At 30.2% G+C, this 14827-nt stretch overlaps 1 protein-coding gene across 1 annotated transcript; it reads left to right on the forward strand.

Moving 5' to 3' along the window:
* The first annotated feature begins 2220 nt into the window (after positions 1–2220).
* LOC125059894 lies at positions 2221–13826 on the forward strand. The gene is made up of 2 exons (XM_047664577.1): positions 2221–2353; positions 12266–13826. Exons 1-2 carry the CDS (start codon positions 2306–2308, stop codon positions 12704–12706), a joined length of 489 nt encoding a protein of 162 aa, XP_047520533.1. The 5' UTR covers positions 2221–2305; the 3' UTR covers positions 12707–13826.
* The last annotated feature ends 1001 nt before the right edge of the window (positions 13827–14827 follow it).

The following is a 14827-nucleotide window of genomic DNA, read 5'->3' on the forward strand; positions in this document are numbered from 1 at the left end:
GGTGATTTTACTTCACAGCAGGTGTGAGACATGCTGTTAGGCACGCAAGTCTGGGTAATTTTATATTAATTCATTGCGAAATATAAATGAGTAAGAAACAGTTTTAACTTGTGTATGTCTATAAGAATTTATTCTAAATTCTGTAAATTGTCTTTTATAAATAGCTGTCTGTTCTGTTTAATATTTTAATTTGAAATTTTTCAATATTTTTCATTGATAATTCGCTTCTATTGATCATGCTTATAATACTTGCTGATGGTGGCTTTATGTCGGTGAAAACTTTTCAAGAAACAAAAACAAATATTTCCTTTATAATATTATAATAATAATTTATTTATTGCAAGAATATGGTACAAAAATGTGTAATGGCGCGCAAATTTGTCTTAAGGAATTTTACATTATTAATTAGTCAAAGTCAATTCTTATATTATTTGTATCGTACATATCATATCATACTTTATTAAATTTATATCAAGTACAGTGTCTCACGCAAATAATCATTAATTTAATAGTAATTTTTGACGTGATAACGTCTTTAAAATCGTTTTAGTCGGGTGACATGTTCAGAAACTTGTGTCACACCAAAACCTCACGAGCGCGATCGCAGGTATAACGAGAGAGAGACGGACCGATCTCCCGTCTCATCTCGAGCGCTGCCAGTCATTCCGTGAATGTATGAAGAAAAATGTATATCATAGTCGAATAAGTAAACTTGTCATTTTACACCCGAAATTTATCATCAAAAGTGTGAATAAAACGATAGATGTAATTTAAAATTTGAAAAAATTGTTATCTTCATTAATTCCTTACTTCCCAAAAACTTATATCACCAATAAGACGTTATCACGTAAACATCTCGATCGTAAACCTACTTTACAAACAACCAATATTTTTTTTCCAAAAGTAATACACCAAGTCGCTTTTTAAAGACTCTAGTCGGAAGATCTTTTAATTCTTTTGGTAATTTATTGTCAACCTTAATTGCCATACAAAAGGTGTTTTTCCTAAACAGTTCCAGATTGATTTTTGGCCCAGCCAATTTCAGATTTTTCAAAATTAGTGGAAATACTATTAATCTGCAAGAGTCTATTCTAATCTCTCGTAAGGACGATCCCTGTGCTACGTCACGGCACTCTTTGTGTCACTATGATGAGCCACAGACCTAGTTATTCTCGCTTTATTTACATTTCCGTATATATGTTTTGTTTCAAAATGTCTTTTCAAGACAATTGTTTATTTGCAATTCATTGTTTGAATAAGACTTTATTCGATCTAATTGTTTTAAAATGTTGTAATTTAAAATATTGTTACAGAGATGTGTGCTTGAAGAATTATTCAATTCATTACAATTTATAATTCAAACAATGTAATGTAAATTTTAAAAATATACAGAAAAATGCATTGTGTTCACCGGAATAAGTTCACCAATACACCATGTCTGGAAGTTACTGCTTTTAGTAAGACTCTCATTTATATTATTGTTGATTTTCTCTTTTGTTTAGTTATTTGTTAAATAAATAAAGTGTTTACTATTATTACGCTACCACTGCTCAAGAAAGCTCGTGTGTGGCTTTATAAAAATGTGTGCAATTCACACGTGGTAGAAGTGAAACCTTCAAAAAATTGGTTTCAAGATAATGAGACGAATGTAATTTTAATTTTTAAGTTTAATATCAATTATTAATTTTGATAAAAACTACAATAATTAAAAAGTTTTTATAATTAATGATATGTAAATAAAATGGATAAATTTCATCTAATTTTATGATTGAATTAAATAAATCTTTTATTTAATTATTTAATCTTTTGCACATCTCTGTTTTTTTAAATTCAGAAAATGATCATATACACACTAATTAAAAGTAAGCACTGTATAATGCTTCCTATCTCATTTTATCCCACGTTAAATCTTATGATTTTATGTGTCTGTCTCTTTTTACTGTCGCTTTTTCGTTTCATCGACTTTCAAATCACAACGATACTAAAGTTTCAGTTCAAAAAATTACGCAGTGACAGAAATATATAAATTCTTTTTTATCAAAATACAAATGATGCAATCTGTGGGTCACTTTCCTTATACATTTTACGTACAAACTTTTACAATGCTGCATTTAACACGTAAAATTACTCCGTTATCTACCTCACGTCACAAAATTTCCCACGCCCGTAGCGCGTACTACGTAAAATGCAAAACTTAAAAGCTCAGCGGATCGTGTCACCCTACGCGTATATAGCAGTGTGACGCGGGGGCAGGTCACTCCCTCGCGAGATCTCTAGCAGGACGAACGTGTTGTTAACTACAGTGATGGTGTTCAACGACTTTTTGACCGAGACGAGGAGGAAGTGGTTGCAGGTGTGTAGTTTTTTTCATATTTGTATTGCTTTTCTGTTAAGAATCTGTTTAGTGGAAAATGCGTGAAATTTGAATTATTTTCGTCAATTTACGGTTATCATTACGTTTATCTGAACATGATGTTAGCTGAATTGCCTATGTAAACACATTTGGAATCCTAATTATTATATGGACAAATACTGATTAGATAAAATTATTTTTTAGTATTATTGAGCCTCGTAAATTGTAATTTAATTTTTATTAAATAACAATTTATATATATGTATTGTTGCGTGTGTTATATTTCAGCTAACAGTTAACAATTTTCTAAAAAAACATGTGACAAACAAACAATAAACGGAAACAAATTTTAAATTTGAATTTCTCGGATAATAGTTGATGTGCAATTAGTTGATAGTATAGCTGAATGAACATAATAAGCCTGAATAGTAAATACATTTGTAGCAATAAAATAAAATAATGACTACAATAAATCATCAATTCTTAAATTATATTTCATGCCAAAATAGTTGGTACTCTATGGAACAATGTCCCTTGAATAATTTAAGTAGTCTATACAAGTTCTTGACCTGTGGTAGTTACGTCACATTTGAATAAATTATAGTACAAACTATACAGACTAATACAGTCTTATTAAACTCTATTGTCTCTTTCTAGCAAAGTGAGTTTACGTGTTAAAAAACAGTAAAACAATTTGACAATTTCTATATTACTACGTTTATTTAATTACAAATGTTTGGTATAATGCTATATTAAACGTCTACATTTATTTAAAATCATTGATCAATTAATCAAGACACATATTACATAATAAATACGGTCTTAACGCTAATAAGTATATACCAGGCAACCCGGAGGAAATTATAAAGCAGGCGCGCCACATGTTAGCTGCTTAAATGTTAAAGCAAATACAATAAGTATAAAAAGTAATTATGAATATTCATACAATGACAATGGCCATCGAAAAGTAGTACGGTCTGACAGTTGATGTCTAAATTTTTAAAGGATTGACATCTCTGTCAACACCGAACAGGTTATTGAAATTTAACGCAAAAGCCGTATTTAATTTAATATTATATGCCTGCATCACAAATATTTCAACGAATGCGTATAAAATAATTGTTATTATTATTATTGTTATTATCGTATTTCAATAAAAAATATTGGCGTCATTTTCATTTTTTTTTCGAAATAATCAAAGTATTGCTAGTATCAATTGATAGGTACTATAGAGAATTAATGTTCATATTAACTTCAGTTCTTTTCTCGTAATATTTTTTAAGTAAAATAAATTAGTTCTGAATTCTAAAGACGGTATCACCACTTCATTTGTTGCTTTCATAGGTAAAATATATTAAACATTATTTACCTCAAGTATATACGCGTCAGCAAAACCCCATGTTCGTTATCTCCCGCAAACACAGCATCTATAAATAATGTTATCTTAAACATATATTAACATAAATAATTCCTTACTTAAAAATCATATTTTTGCGAAGATACCGCACATGGCAAGCTAACCCGTTACTTCAATATTTTAATATCAAGTATTCGTACCACGTAAAGCGCTATTGAAATAATTATTATTATCATTGTTAGACGACAAAATTCTTATCTGCCATGTCTCCAAGGTCAAAGCCCATATTTTTTTACATTTTTTCTGCCGATATGCAAAATGAATACTCAGTGAAAAAACACTAGTATTATTTGCATGATTCAGAGTCGAAACTTTGCGCTCCGTCTTAAAGAATAATTTACAAACATAGAAGTTACTTGCCATAGCGTGAAGCTAGCTATAAAAAAAAAAAAAAAATACCAGCCAACCAGTTTTTCAAGTTTTGTGCAGAAAGATGGCGAAAACAATTTTGATTAGGTACATAAAAGTTATAACACTAAAACAAAACAATAATAATTCATTATTTTAGACAAGTACATAACGTGCTAATTAGACTTAAGAAAATAATAAACGGTCTGTGCCGGCTTCGCGGCTAGATATTTATTTCTCAAAACATTTTTGAAAGACGTAACATTTATGGCGTTATGTAGCATTCTAATATTCCAGTTGTTTTTGAATTAATGCGTAACAAACAAAATTATCTCTCTTTGTAATATTGGTATAGATTTTTTACTTTTTAATAGAGATTTTAAATGATGACCACATCAACCACATGTATCTGTTGCGTATTAATAGAACATAACCATTATATTAGATAACATTTGATTATCAAAGAAAGTGTGTGTGGTTAGCGAAAGTTGTTCTACAAGTTATTTGTATAATTTTACAATTTCAAACGTTTATTTATTTTTGCTTTTTAGTAGTGTTAGCTAATCAACCACGGGGTTAAGCGTTCTAACCCTGGCGTTTAAGTATTCTTTCTATGTTGATCTTGAAGGAAAACGTGAGGAAACCGGCTTGTCTTAGACACGAAGATGTGTATCAGGCAAAGACGACTGACCGACTTACCTCTAAAGAAATTATTAATGAAATGTTGCGTGTGGCGCAACTGGGTAATAATTATTCCCGTTTGGAAGATTTTCAATCAAAATAATAATGAATATACACATTGTATGTATCTATATATCTAAAGAAACTGGAAAGCCGACCGTTTTTCGAATACTTATTTATGCGTAGAATTAGCACGTGTTACAAAACGTTGTGCACATACTAAATAAATGACGTTGATTTTCTGTGATAAGAATAATTTGTAAATATTGAAAACTATTTATGCATACAACATTTGTTTGTTTGATAAAAATGTTAAACTATATACGATTAACAATCGAAGTCGTTGTTATAAATTAATTTTATTAAATGATATTGGGTTAAGTTTTTAAATTAAAACCTTTTATTGACTAAGTCCTGTAAAATTAAATTATCCCGCGCAGAAAATTCTCGATTAACAACAGACTATCGAAGACGTTACTAATCTAACCTATTTCGTTGTCGATATTTGACATCTCAATATTTATGGACTAATTTCTAGATAGAGTTACGCATGAAAATTGTCGTTGTAAACTAGCGTTTTTTCTTGGTTAATAATGTTGGTGAGCGATTGAGTTGGGGGCGTGAGTTATTTATATTATTAAAATGTATCTTTCCTGTTATGTTATTTGTTGCTCAATAATTCAAATATTATTTGGCTTTACGTAGGCCAATAAAATATTAACTGTATTCTTGCCATTTAATCTGTGGGTATTTTGCGGGGATTCTCTATGACCAAAATACACGCAAAAACTATGGAACTTCTAAAACTATTGTTTTTCTTAAATGTTTATATGTCAATTGCCCTTGCTTTGACTTTTTGCGAATGGTTTATTCATAGGTTAAATATTTCCCGCGTTAATTTAATGGCAGTCCAAATCTATGGAATTTGAGTGTTTTGAAGTTCATCGACCTTGAAATGTTAAAGTATTGAAATGCAACCACACATTAGAAAAAAATTTTTTTGTTCGATTACGTTTTTTCAAGCAGTATTATTGGCATTAATTATGCAAACCATGAGTTAAGATGTACCACGATTAAGATATAGAAAATAATCTCGTATAACAATTTTGTAAGCAAATATACTTTTCCGGTTATTATAAATTTATGGCTTGCAAATAGGTTTCGAGGCGAAAAATATAATCTGTGTAATGTGATTGAGTCAAGGTTGCTTTAAAGCGCATTTTAATTTATAACCGCCGCGACTATTGCTCGAATAACTAGAAAGTTGATTTTTCTTGTCAAATAGGAATATGTTGATTTACAAGTAATATGATTATAATATGTATACTTAGTTTCTTAACCTATATAGTACAGTAATTTAAAAGCATTTTTTTATTTGCAATCTGTGCACGGACATACTTTTTTATATGAAAACTTTAGTTTAGAGTACTGGTAATCATTACATATAGTAAACTCCTCCGAAGGCCACACTATATAAAGGCCGGCAACGCACTTGCGATCCCTCTGGCAATGTGAGTCTCTATGTCTATCACTTACCATCAGATGAGCATCTTCCCTGTTTTCCTCCTGTTATATAAAAAAGGAAGGTTTAGATATAAACAGTCAAGATTACGAGTTCGGGACCTGAAGCGAATCGTATATTATGTTTGCTTACGATAAAATTTCAAAACATCTCTTCAATTCTATTTTCATTTAATTAGATCAGAATAGATCTAAAATACGCTGACCCGATTTCGCAATTGTTTAAAAAACACGACCCACTCTCCTTTAAGTGATATTTAGTGGTTTCTACCAGTAGTTGTTGGTTATTATTAAATTTGTTTAGAGAGGATTGATTGAAATGTGCTTACGTACAGTTTTATTTACTTCTTGATTGAACCATTTCTTTTTGGATGTTACTGCATAATCACAATAGTTGTTTGTAAGACTGGCTGATTTCAGTTGTAAAATTTACGAATCGTTGTTGTTGTTAGTTAAACTGTATATTTTCCAAGCCTTATAAAATAATTATCTTATAACTTAAAATGAGACTCAGAGTACCAGGAGTACATAAATAGCTAAGAGGCCACATTTTTGCAATGCGTCAAGAGTTGATGAATAAATAGCATGATTTTGTTAAATTTTGTCTTATCCTATAAAAGCACATTTGTTAAGCCAATAAGAAGAAATTATGAGTACCAGGAGTACATAAATAGCTAACAGTCAATTATTTATTAATGAGCGATACTAAACTGTAATAACAGATTTAATTTTAGTTTAAGAATAATTGCTAAGCCAATAAGAAAAATCAGTACCAGGAGTACATAAACATGTGAGGTTCAATTGTTTGTCAAAAAGTTAGTCGAAAAGTCAATCTAAAATTGTTATTTTTTAGTTGCTGTTAAATAATGTTCGAGGTTAAATAATGTGAATATTTAGCGATACGAGAGTAAATATCGTTATCTGCCACAACAGACGGCGTGTCAATGAGATATAGCTACTACAATATATTATACATTACTGATACTACAGGCTTGTTGGCGTCAATAGAGTTATAAAACTAGTTTGTAAAGCTGTTCAAGGATAAGTTGATTTGAATCCGTATATGCATGCAAAATTTTATTTATAATAGTTAGGGAGCGTTCAAACGTACGTACGTACGTATTACGTAACGCAATTTTTGAAGATTATTGAACCCTCCCCCATCCCATGAACTCGCCGTAACGTTTTTCAGTAGGTACCCAAGTACAGTACTGTACCCAAGTCTAGTAAAACGTTTCATGACGAAATTTCCAATAAGTTTATTTAAATATATCTAATGGTTAATATTTATGAGCAGTGAACCAATTGGTCGTAAACTAAGGTCTAAGGGCGACTTTGAAAATTTGCGTTTTCCAGTTCGATGGCTGATTCAAATATAAGATTAGAGATAATTATGGCCGAGTTGAAATAGAAATAATATATTCTTCTTCTTCTAGGTATCTAAAATTGTATATTTTTTTTAAATCGGTCAGAAAAGATACGAATTTTTTTAACTTGCAATTTCTCTCAATCTTCTATTTATTTTCTTCGAATTAAAATCATTATTGACAAAAAAACAAGATTTATTAAATTGTTTAGACGTAATAACAAAATTCAAACGTTAATAATAAAGTTTATGTTCACGTGTCTGAATTCCAAAACGAATTCTATACAATTCTTGTACATTCACCTTTGTGTAAGTGTCCGTCGGGAATCGTCATAATGCGACAATATTCTATTTCTTTTTTCAACTGTATTCATAGTCAAATGTCGTATCAAGTCGAATTTCTTAAACCATAAATAACCTTCACATGAGAAAAATCCTTTTCTCCTAACCCTTTTTTAGTTCTTTAAAAATGCTTTTAATTTTACGCAAATTAAAATCGTTATATTAAAGACTTTTGACCTTAGGTCACACTTCAGTTTTTAGTATTACTATCGAAATTTTTATTACGCACACATAATCAAATCTGGCGTACAGGAGTAAGAATCAATCTGACATACAGTCAAATCTATGTCTCAACTTTGAAACTCACCCTCTCTCTGTTAATTCTTTTTAATGTTATATTTAACAAGATAATGATATTCCATTGACATCTCCCCACAGGAAATAAAATTGTGACCTTTAATGCTCCGAACAACACTCAACCACTCGAGAAAATCAAGTGTATCAGAGTGCTATCAATGATCTTAAGGCTTGGATACGATAAAAAATCTGACGATCGTGTTTACCAAGGATAAATAGAACACAATCTATGTGTATTCTACATATTATGAATCTGCGAAGCCCCGATACTCCAATATCGAATAAAACTTGAAGTATATGAGATTATCGAGTTTCTTCGTTATATTTACACTTTACACACAACCTTTAAATTAATAACTGTAAACAAATAATACATGTAACTTCAAAAAAAGCAATTTTAAGAAATATAGAATAAAAATTAGAATAACTCCAATGCCACTTAAGTCGCATATATTAAATGTATTTTCATGCAAATTTACATTATACGCAAACTCGAGATTACTATCGACGTGTTTTGTAAAGTATCTGTTTCGCGGCAATCCAAATAAGCGAGCGTGAAGGCCCGCCATCATACTAGTCAATTGTCAATTGTCAACTGGTCTTCAGTCCGATTACAATCAATCACATTCATTTGTTTTTCAACTGATCCTGACCTAGCCCTACTAGGTACTAGGTATTTAGTGGTATAAACCAGAGCAGAACGAAACCTAGTTGGAACAGAAACTAAATAGATATAAAATTAGTTTTTAATATTCCAATTAGTAAGACAAAGTTAGTACACGTTTTTGACGACTGATTCTGAATATTAAAATAAATTATTGCATTGATATTAACCACTGAATTATCTGTTTACATGACAGCCATTAATGTCAATTAATGCGCATTGTCCTCAGTCCTAATAATATCTTAATTAATCGATTAATATTGTTCGATAGTATAATATGTTTAATTAACTGTATACGTCAATCTCTGGTCATAATTATGAATTATGAAGAATATTAAAAAATGTGTCGAGTTTATTTCTCAAATTACTTAACGAAACTTGTGTTGGAGGTATATTTTCAAACTACTTGGCTTTAGCAATAGTAATTTTGTACTATATATGTTTATATAAACTTGTTTTTATTAATTTATATAATAACAATTCTCTGATAGCAATAAATCACAGGAAATGGAAACGGGTAGTGCGTTCAACTTTGATCGCTAACATACATTCTGTCTGTGATAATATTTATTATATAATTTTATGAGTAGAAATACATGAATTGCTTTTCTATGTAATATGTTATTCTATAATGATTAATAACTCTTAGGAAAATCTAGTCTTAACAAAAAAAATCATATATCATTACAGTATGCAACTGCATTATTAACTTAATAATAATAGCTATTTCTGATACATATACACTTAAACATATTTATATTTTTATCATCTCATTATTTTTATTATCTGCGTGGCTTTTGGGCAAAGGCCTCCTTCGAACTCCGCCATTTCTGTGTGCGCTGTACCGCTGTTTCTATAATGTGGTCTATCCACCTAAATTGTTTTCCTTTTTGCGTTTATTGTACCTTGGGTACCAGTTTAGTACTTTCTTGTACGTAGTTACCTTACCACGTAAGTTATTTATTTTTATTGTATCATCTGCTACCGTAGTTATTCTTCTTAACTATGTATTCTATATTGAAAATGAAATTTGAATTCCAGTCAATTTATCCTATCCCTTATATAAGGGCGTGGGTAACCGCGATTATATTATATATATGTAAGGAAAACATATTTTCCTATACAAACTCTTTTTATATTTTATTTTTCTTCTTTGCCGTCTGATCGACGATGTTTAATTTGTCACTTGACATAATAGATGTAAGATGTTTTAATTTTTAATTTTATTATTTTATTTTATAAAACCTAGAATATAGGCTTTAAATGTTGTTTCTTTTGTATTCACAGAGAAACGCAGTTGCGCCTTATTTATTCCCAGTACTCGTATAAGCGATCGATACCATTATATATATAATTAAGATTATAATTATAAACATCGACTTACATTTGCTGTCGACTAAACCTACTAAATATGTGATCATAAATAAAATAATATTTGGTATTAAATTAACTTCTAAGTTATAAAACACGAGGAAAATCGTCACTGACGCAAAAAAGTTTGAAATAGCTTAAAAGGTCAGAACATACGTCACGCAACTCTGACGTCATTGTTTGACGAGTTTGTGAACCCACAATACCTTAATAAATTACAGGCATTTTTGGTGGTTAACATAGAACATATAGCCTTGATGAAAATCCTTTAATTTCACCTAATGAAAGTACCTACTCTGTCTCTTTACATCACAGCTTAAACACAATTTGATACAAAGAGACCAAAGAGTTTTATGTTAAAAGATCAAGATTGATTTAGTTTTTTTAAATCCAAAAGTTTTTATATGTCGAAAATAAGTTATAAACAATAGTTGTAAAATTCATATATTTTGTTCTTCATTCGCTTCACGTGGGATTATTTCCTGCGATAACACTTCCGGTTATTAGACCATGTGTATGTATTTAGTGTGTTTGTGAGTTTATGTTTTCAAGAGTTAACTTGAATAAAGAGATTTTGACTCAGCACAAAACATGGGAGAAAAATACCTCAAAATTTCAAAATTAAATATTTCCTTTTAGCTGAAGTTTTCTATAGTTTATTTAAATAAAGTCTTTAAAGTTATACAATATTTAACAAAATACTTTAACAACAGAATTTATAGACATAATTAAATATTATACGTATACTAGCACAGGGTAAAGAAATTGAGGGAGAGTGATTGCGAGTAAAGCTTTTCCTTCCGAACGTTTTTGAAGTAGATAAAAAGCTTCTGTCTACTAACTGGCAAACTTCTACGGCAATTATTGGCAAGGTGCGATGCGTAAACGTCCGCACATTTTGTTAGAAGACCTAAAAACCTTTATCTAACAAATCTTCACGGCATAATATTATACATTATCTCCGAACACTAGATAGCCTCAATACATGTTTACACGTTTTACATATTACTCTCAATACTCTAATTATAATCTAATTTACTAGGACTGTCTTACTAACCTCGCCTAAGATAATAATTACGTAAATGATTTGACATAGTTTAATACATAAAAAAATATGTTTTTATTAGTTTTATCGGAATACTACAAAAGACTGGTACACAGTACAATATAGAATGCTTAATTTTTTGCATTAAAAATAAATTAAATTTCAAAGATCAAGTAAGATATGACAACTGACATAGGTATAATATAAAACTTAACCTACAAAAAACTTAAAAAGTTTGGTCTCTGTGGCAGTGTACCTTTAATGCTGGCATCATTTCCTATGCGATACTTATTCCTTGAGTGAGGAAAGTACCAGCTCTAGGGTCCGGTACCATCTACCAGGCTCCAAATTAAATCTTTAATTAGCCCCACTGCCCAAGAGTCTGTATTCCAAAGGGAACAACAAGTTGGAGGAAAGGCTTAATTCATTGCTTAATTTATATTTTTATTGATTATTTATGGTAGCAATAATAATTTTAACTAAATTCTTAATCGTGTAGTAAATTAATTAATTGTGTAATCGTTTTAGTTAGCGGTATGTAGGATTAATGACAAAGTAAAAGACGCGCTTATTTCTCTTATTGTCTCTTATTGTCTCATATCAAGGTTGTTGAAGCATTAATGATGTACAACCTTGATCTCTTTTCTGTGTGATTCATTTACGTGTGAGAGAATGTTTGTACTAGGTCTACACTTAACCATCACCCGTACGGTGAAGGAAATACTTTTTTCGTAATAGGCAAGTAGGCGATTAACATTCTCTGCCATGTGTCGTCAATGTACGCTCCTGTTCAATGGGCTCATAGGAATTCCATTAGTGCACCGCCTTACTTTATACTCATGTAACTTTTTTTGTTACAGGCCTTCAAAATATTCAAAGGCAAGGACAAGAAAAGCAACAATCGTGTCTCACCAGATCCATCCATATCGGCAACCGTCGAAGGAGATGTCGATATCAACTTTTGCGGATGCCGTAAAAGCCTAACCCCAGTAAACCTATCCGAATATTCAGAGACCACATCAGATTATCACAGCAGCTACGCCAGCTACGGCAGTAACCACACAAGCCTACGTAGCTACGCGAGATCTGTATCAAACAGCGATTCAGCCTACGATTCTACGCGCAGTAGCCCGGCCCAAACGAGGCCTCCGTACTATGCTACAGTCACATACTTAAATGTCAATGACTCCGAGGATAGTTCGAGTATACACACAGAGTATACTATGCTAGATTACGAAGATTCTGAGGATGAAGATCAACAGAACATGATTAACGAAAGCATTGAACACGGTGCCTTATGAATGTGCCGTTTTCGGAATAGTTATGGTATAATAGTGTGAATGAGGGCTAATTGTCCTTAGTTGAAAGTGGAGTGACGTTACACGAAAGATTGTATGGGACATTGGTTATTTGTAACATGTTTATTTAACGAATAGTGATGCATACTAAAAGTAGAAAACTTGTGCACAAGTTACAAAGTAAATGACGTACGTTGGATGTTTTAAATATAATAAACTAAATTATTTAGTTTTATAATATATGTACATAATTTTTAGTTCGAATACAATTTAAATGTCAACTAGAACTGTCCTCGCGAAATTCGTTTCGCCTTAAAACGATTTTACTTAGCAAGGATTGAGTAGTTACATACCAACATATGGAATATTTTGCTATGCTACCTGATAGAGACCGTTCTCTTTTCCGGAATAAGAACCTAAGTACTAAATATAACTACATTTTTCAATTTTGCACTTCATAATATATACACGATCGGGATCAGCCGTCTTCGAGGTTTGTGCTTAGCTACATTTCATTTTAATTGATATACTTAAAGCATTAATAATCCCAATATGAATTATACGACGAAAATAACATTTAAATAACTATATTACGTAAGAAATTACGAGCCAATTAATATATTAAACAATTGATAAGGATATTCGATCACCAAATTGTTGTTTAACTAAAATATTTTACTTATGAATGTGCGTGGAATTAAGGAAATCATTAATGGAATATACGTAAATGTATTCTATGGGAAATCACATTCAATTATTCCTAGGGAATTTGTGTTATATTATTGATTGATAAATAATACATATGAACTGGAATAAATGAAACAATAGAAATGTAAATATTCATCTCGATATTTTAAGCGGTAAATGTTGAATTGAAATTCACAATTTTTCGGTATCACCACTATTTATAATAGAACGAATTCATAACTTCTCTGTTGATGAGTCGTAGGAATGTGATACAATTTCGTATGGATTGTAAGAGGTAGCGGTAGCAGGGCTATTTTGTAAAACAAATTCCGATTTCCAAAGATTAACGCAAAATAGCACTCACTAAACTTAGACTTTAGATTAAATAATCTCTGTTGAAGTTGCAGGATAATACTGCAGTATATGATTTGTATATGTTAACGTAAAATTGTAAACACCGTTAGATTGTAATCTATCTCGCGAGATTATAAACTGTCGAAAGAATGTGAACCTCAGCTTACTGCTTACAATTTAACATATTATTATTCGGTAGATTGTACTACACTAACTTAGTTATCATTCAAACTTCTTTGGTCAATTACAGATTAATTTTACTTTCCAACAATTTCATATAACTACCGAATAATAATACGTTAAATTGTAAGCAGTTCGTTGAGGTTCACAATCTTTCGACAGTTTATAATCTCGCGAGATAGATTACAATCTAACGGTGTTTACAATTTTACGGTGACATATATAAACATATATCCCCGTTAGATAGCTATTTTAATATTATATTTTGTTGTATGCGTGATTATAATTATTGACATATCTTTAATTACCCAAACAAAGATTAGTTATGTAAACATTATATAAACACTCTCCCTTATTAAGGATTTGACAGAAAGATACGAAAAATTAAAAATGTAATTAGACTTTCGCTTTTATTACTATCCTGTTTCGATTATAAGACATTGTAAATACTTATTTATTCTTGGATTTAAGATTAATATGCATGTACTTTAAAGTATATAACACCAAAGTAATTGTGATATTAAGTAACTATAGTTTTTAGATTATGTATAACGATCTCAAAATAATTATAAGTTAATAAATGCGATATGAATTAATAAAGGTATTATTTACTATTCCCAAAGTTATAAATTTTTTAGTCATTATAATAATAATAATAATAACTAAGCATCATTTATTCCTTGAAAATTTTACAAAATAAAATTTTAAAAAAGTTACAAAATTTATTAATAAATAAATAAATTTGTCATTATATGGTTTATTAAATATATAAAGGTTTCAATATGCGTTGAATTCAAAATTGAACAAATATTAGAACCTTCCTGCCTTATTTACTTAATAAGCAGATTATGTTAGTTCAAGCATACTTAGAGCATCTTTATAATATTTACCAATACGCTATCA

Source organism: Pieris napi, chromosome 20 (assembly GCF_905475465.1).
Source record: "Pieris napi chromosome 20, ilPieNapi1.2, whole genome shotgun sequence".
Taxonomy (NCBI): domain Eukaryota; kingdom Metazoa; phylum Arthropoda; class Insecta; order Lepidoptera; family Pieridae; genus Pieris; species Pieris napi.

Excerpts from the sequence above, each read along its gene's own strand:
- LOC125059894 (XM_047664577.1), top strand. The coding sequence starts at position 2,306 with ATGGTGTTCAACGACTTTTTGACCGAGACGAGGAGGAAGTGGTTGCAG. Across the intron at positions 2,354-12,265 it reads CGAGGAGGAAGTGGTTGCAG|GCCTTCAAAATATTCAAAGG; the intron begins GTGTGTAGTTTT and ends TTTTTGTTACAG.